Source organism: Glycine max, chromosome 15 (assembly GCF_000004515.6).
Source record: "Glycine max cultivar Williams 82 chromosome 15, Glycine_max_v4.0, whole genome shotgun sequence".
Classification (NCBI taxonomy): Eukaryota; Viridiplantae; Streptophyta; class Magnoliopsida; order Fabales; family Fabaceae; genus Glycine; species Glycine max.
The window spans coordinates 32,809,055-32,814,447 of record NC_038251.2 but is presented as its reverse complement, the minus strand read 5'-3'; the positions used below and the strand labels follow the sequence as shown (position 1 = coordinate 32,814,447).

Genomic DNA, 5,393 nt, shown 5'->3' with positions numbered 1-5,393 from the left:
TAACATTTTAAAAGTTCAAAATGTTTATGTTAATAATTTTGTCAATTTCAATAGTTTACGAAACCATGAAATCAGGAGCAAAAAAGAAAGGTAAGAAAGAAGAAGCCTGCTTTCATTCTTTGCTACAAGTAACCAAATGGGGCAGCGGCCTCATACTTAGTTTAGTTTAAGGGTATTCACTTTTTGAGTTTTCTCCAATCACCATATAATACGCTGGGAATTATCTATCTACAGATTGAAGCTAGGGAACTAAAATGATATATAAATTGTTCATGTTAGCAGCTCTTCATCTATAGGAGTTTGAGGTAAGAAATAGAAACGGAAGTCTAAAATATCATTAGCACATCACGCAAACTACAAACTGATTTGTGCAAACTTTAGATTCGTTTTTCCCTGCCAAATGAAAACAACCTAGGGATCAAAAAACAGAAAGAAAAGAAAAGAAAAAGGAAACTAAAGCCAGAAGTAGAACCAAGCGAGAAAAGGCTTAACTGATATTATAGAAGGTTAGCCTCCTCCTTTGTGCCTACAACCTGAAAAACAAAAAAATGTCAAGATTCGGAGATGTATAGCAGAGTGAAATTAGCAGAGTTTTAGTTTGTTCCTCACGTGAATAGTTGGGGGCGGTTACGTGAGAGCTGAGGCCGCTTTATTGGAGACAGTATTAAGTTCCTCAAAGTCATGGATGGGTTATTAGTAGCACCAGGTCCAAAAACAGGATGAGCACCAGCCCTTCTGTTTCCAGCATCCCCTGCAATGACTGTTTGTTTCGCTGGTGAGCCGACGGACAGATCAAAGTGACCAGAGTTGTTGCTATTCTGCCTTGCTGGCCAGACATCCTCTCTTGGTCCTGGAGTGGCAGGAGTGAATACCAGCCCACCTGCAACAAATAAGTTAATCTACTTTTGGAAACATTTAAGCAGAAATAAGATCATACAGTCCATGCTTTCATTATTTGGTTTAAATAATTGATACCTTGTTGGGTTTTAAAGTTAATTGAAAGTTATATATAACAAAAAAAACACTTTCTAATTTCTATTGACTAAAAAAAGTAGTGTCCTCAGGGCTCTAACTGTTGAAAGCAAAGGATTACCCTACTTGGAACATTTAAGCAGAAACAAGCTCATACAGTCCATGCTTTCTGTTAGGAACCCAAATTAGAAAATAGAAGAAAGGAAAGAAAGATGGAATTTCTTGATTGTAAAAGAATAAGGGTTCCCCCTTCACAAAGGATTTCTCCTTTCACAAAGAACCAATGCTCAATTTACAAAGACAACAAATCTCCTCTCTCCTATCCTTCTTCCCCTATTTATATATAATAAACCCCTCTAACTAAATAAATAACTCAATAATAGTCTATCTTAACTAACTCTCCCTTCTCCGTATTTCCTAACAATCTTTCATTATTTGGTTTAAATAATTGACACTTTATTTGATTTTAAAGTTAATTGAAACTTATATAAAAAATACTTTCTAATTTCGATTGACAATAAAAAAAAGTAGTGTCCTCTGCTTTTGGAAAACCCTACTTTTGGAAACATTTAAGAAGAAACAAGCTCATGGTCCATGCTTTCATTATTTGGTTTAAATAATCGATACTTTATTTGGTTTTAAAGTTAATCGAAACTTATATATAACAAAAACACTTTCTAATTTCTATTGACAATAAAAAAGTAGTGTCATCTGGGCTCTGATTGTTGAAAGCAAAGGATTACCTTTTCTGCCCATTTCTCTGCCATCCATTATATTAGGTGGGTTCGAGAACAAATCATGCTCATTTCTGGAATAAAAGTTGTCTGCAGGCTGTATGGCAGATCGCTTCACCGAGTCATACTCATTCCTCAGCTGGTCATACATTTCATCCAATTTTCTCTTCTGCCTGAAATTGAAATATATTTAATGCATCAATAACGAGATATAATCTTGTAAAAGTGGATTTGTGGTCGACACTGACCTGGATTTTTCAGCAAATTTTTCCTGAAGTTCTTGATTGTCCTTGGTTAAGCTCTCAATTTCCTGTTGCATCATCTGGCACTTCTTGGCCATCTTTTGGTAAGCAGTATGTACCTGTTCTATTTTTTCTGTAAACTTCTCTTGCATCATCTCACATTTCTGCCGGCATTGAGCAACAATCTTGTTCATCTTAAACTGCATCTCCAGTTCTTTTTGCCCCAAGTAGAACATCACACTTCTATATGCACTCTTCATCACTAAATTTGCTCAGGTAAACACACAAGGTCTAATGTACCCTCTTAATTTCATAAATTTCAGAATATGAACTTCATTTATAATAAACAGACTGCTAGATAGTGTAGAAGGATTAACATATATAACCTTAGCTTTCTATTTCTATGCAGTTCTACCTCTACACAATGGACATAAAGGATACATATCTGTGGAGATACCCCTGCCATGGCCATCTGCACAAAAGACATCACAATAATTGGCAACAAAACTAGTGAGAATAAAGAAAAGGAAAAGAGCATGAAATTCATCAAATTTTAGAGAGTATCTTATGTGCATGTACTATGTAGTTATTATTGCATGGGAGAATGTTTACATACATTGACCCATTCATCATTGGGATTGACGTCCACGGGTTTCATGAGACTGACAAGAGGAGAAACATTTAACTTTAGAGTCTTAGACAAGAACACATCAACTATGAGACTTAAAAAATTGACAATGATTAGTACTGATTGCTGAGCAATGATTAGTTCCATTAATTGACCGCTATAATCAGTATTATATCAGGTGAGTAACAAAATCACAAGTTCAATCAAACAGATCCCTATCATATCCATACCTCTTTGAAAGGACTTGATCACAAATAGGACATGCTCCATCATTGCTGAGTATCTTATTGGCATCATCTGTGCCTTTTAACTGTGTTAAGGAAACCACATAAAATGTGAAGAAAATTCAACCTAATTTGATATGAACTAAGTTGATCATATTCTATTAAAATAGAGAAACTCAGTAAAAAATTGTTTGTATGTGGATACATAATAGGTGACCACAAGTTGTGGAAATGGCTCGCCCTTCTACTTCTCGCCAGCATGCATTGCATCTCATTTCAGCTGTCCAATATTAACCATACATGTCTTGAAATAACTGCAAGACAAAACCATGCATCAGGTTTCTTCATGGATTAATAAGACAAGGTTTTAATCAAAGGTAGAGAAAGGAAAAGGAGCTAGCATATGTATGCAAGCAGCAGGCATAATCTGCCTCAACATAATAAATAAGTACCACTGAAACCATCCTAATAGTAAATAAGCTATTGTTGCTCACTTAAAAATAACAAGCTGAATACAGAAAAAAGTTGGACTTTGAGTATGTCAATATTAAACCCGCAGATTAAACAACAGGACAAGTTTAAGTGAGAATGAATCCTCATGAACAAATGCTGAAATAAGCATTGATACATTATACAACAGAAATATTTGAAATATCAATAAACATTAAATATTAGAAATCTTACAAGGCAGAAAAATTTCAACAATGATTTCAGATCACTATCCAGTGCTTGTCTAACAAAGATCTGAAAAACAAAGGATTATCTATAAAATTTCAGAAACATACTTGGAAACTTAACAGTACTATTAAGTTGTATAAACTAACAAATTCACAATTCCACCTATTAACAAACTAAACTGCAACATTTTCCTCTGTTCAACACACACTAACCCCCCCACACACACACAGAATCTGATTGCTAACTGCTGCTCTCTTTTCCTCATTGAACTAAATTGTCGCTTTTTTTTTAATAAATCACAACACAACAAATCACTATCTTCTAATCAGCACCTTCAACTTCCAACAAAGTTTTATTATCTCATTAGTTGTATAATTGCAGTTAAACAAAGGAAGATCCAAACTTGAGCAATAAGCAACACAAAAGCACTTCATAATGCTTTTGTGCTCCACCATCAAAAGTGAGGAGGGAAAATAAAGCAAAAATCAGTGAATGATGGAATGAATATACATCTCCAAAATCTTACATCCATTACCATGAAGTTCATCAAAAAAATCAAAAGAAAAGAAAATCAAGCAAAACAGGATTAAATAACCTCAGTGAAATAAATCACATCAACAACTTAATTTCTTTCATTTTGGTAACAACAAAATAATTTCAGTTACACAATAAATCCCAGAATCAGAATTTCAAATATATATAACTTCAACTAAATTTCTTTCCAATTTGACAATTACACCAATTATGTAAAAGTACTAGTTTCAACAAACACACAAAGAAGAAGATCTTTTGAGCTTTCCCATCTACTCCAATAAAAAGGAATTCGGTACCCAATACTCATGAACTACAGTGATCCATTCATCTACACAGCTCACACTGATTCTCTCTTGTTTTTCTTTCACACATTGCTCAAGCAAAAAACACACTATCACACGCTCATATCTTCTCAGTTCTCACCCAAGCACCAGGGGAGCAGGGAGCACTCACATTTTTTTTTGTCTTATTCAGTCTCATATTCATGTACCACACAAACACTGATCTAAAACGAAATATTCACTTCCAATATCAAATGAATTAAAACAGATTCCACGTCGAGGTGAGAGACTGACACACATCTGATGACTAAGAAATCAAAACGAAATCAAGCAACAAAATCAAACAAGAAATGTATAATGAAACCCTAGGTCAAAAACAAAATCAACGAAACCAAACAACGAAATAAAAATAAAAAAAACAAACGCAAATTAATTAAATAAAAAATGAAAACACAGGTTTGCGAAATGAAAATCGAAACCTAAATCGCAGAGATGAGAGACGCTCTGCACCACTGCGCGTGAGACAGAGAGAGTAGAGCGAGGGTCGTAGCGAGTATTGCGAGCGTCGGACGAGAGAGTGAGAAAATCGCGAGCGAGAACTGAGTGAGCTTTTCAAATTCTTTAAATTTTAAGCTGCAAAAAGAATTTGAAAATGTAAAATTTAAAAGGAAATGGAATGCAGAACGACGAATCGGACGAACGAGAAATGCGTGGAATGAACGGAAGCTGAATATTGGCGCTAAAGCTTGAAATGCGAGCCGACACGAATGAACAGAACAGTGTGTGCGTGGGGTCTATGGCATTATTTTCCCCCGAGTAAACTACAAAAGAGTTCACCAAGAAACACAAGAAAAAGGAATTGTAAAAGAAGAATATAAACATAATTGCATTGTCTTTAAAAAGCAAATAATAATAGCATTATAAGTAATTAATTTCTTTTACATGATTGGGCAGGAGGCTACGCGTGACTCGCGGAACCTGTTCCAAGAAAGGAATACGCGTGGAGTCGCCATCAACGTTTATTTGAGAAAAATATCGAAAAAAACCGGAAAAGACATGATTTACAAACTTAAGTGAAAGGTTCGGGAATTTTATTTACG

General features: G+C 34.8%; 1 protein-coding gene across 6 annotated transcripts; it reads right to left on the bottom strand.

The window, feature by feature from the left end:
- Window positions 1-242: 242 nt before the first annotated feature.
- BZIP113 (putative bZIP domain class transcription factor) lies at window positions 243-5,184 on the bottom strand. 6 transcript variants are annotated; one of them, XM_006597903.4, is made up of 11 exons: window positions 4,773-5,135; window positions 3,485-3,544; window positions 3,006-3,114; window positions 2,807-2,879; window positions 2,565-2,610; window positions 2,390-2,420; window positions 1,955-2,210; window positions 1,716-1,879; window positions 610-880; window positions 493-533; window positions 243-393 (listed from the first exon to the last, which is right to left on the bottom strand). In XM_006597903.4, the coding sequence occupies exons 3-10, from the start codon at window positions 3,073-3,075 to the stop codon at window positions 527-529; spliced, it is 918 nt and encodes a 305-aa protein (XP_006597966.1). In that variant the 5' UTR covers window positions 3,076-3,114; window positions 3,485-3,544; window positions 4,773-5,135; the 3' UTR covers window positions 243-393; window positions 493-526. The 6 variants fall into 6 exon arrangements, with proteins under 6 accessions (XP_006597966.1, XP_006597970.1, XP_006597967.1 ...); XM_006597907.3 differs by having other exon boundaries at window positions 610-850; XM_006597904.4 differs by lacking the exon at window positions 3,485-3,544 and having other exon boundaries at window positions 4,773-5,184.
- Window positions 5,185-5,393: the final 209 nt, after the last annotated feature.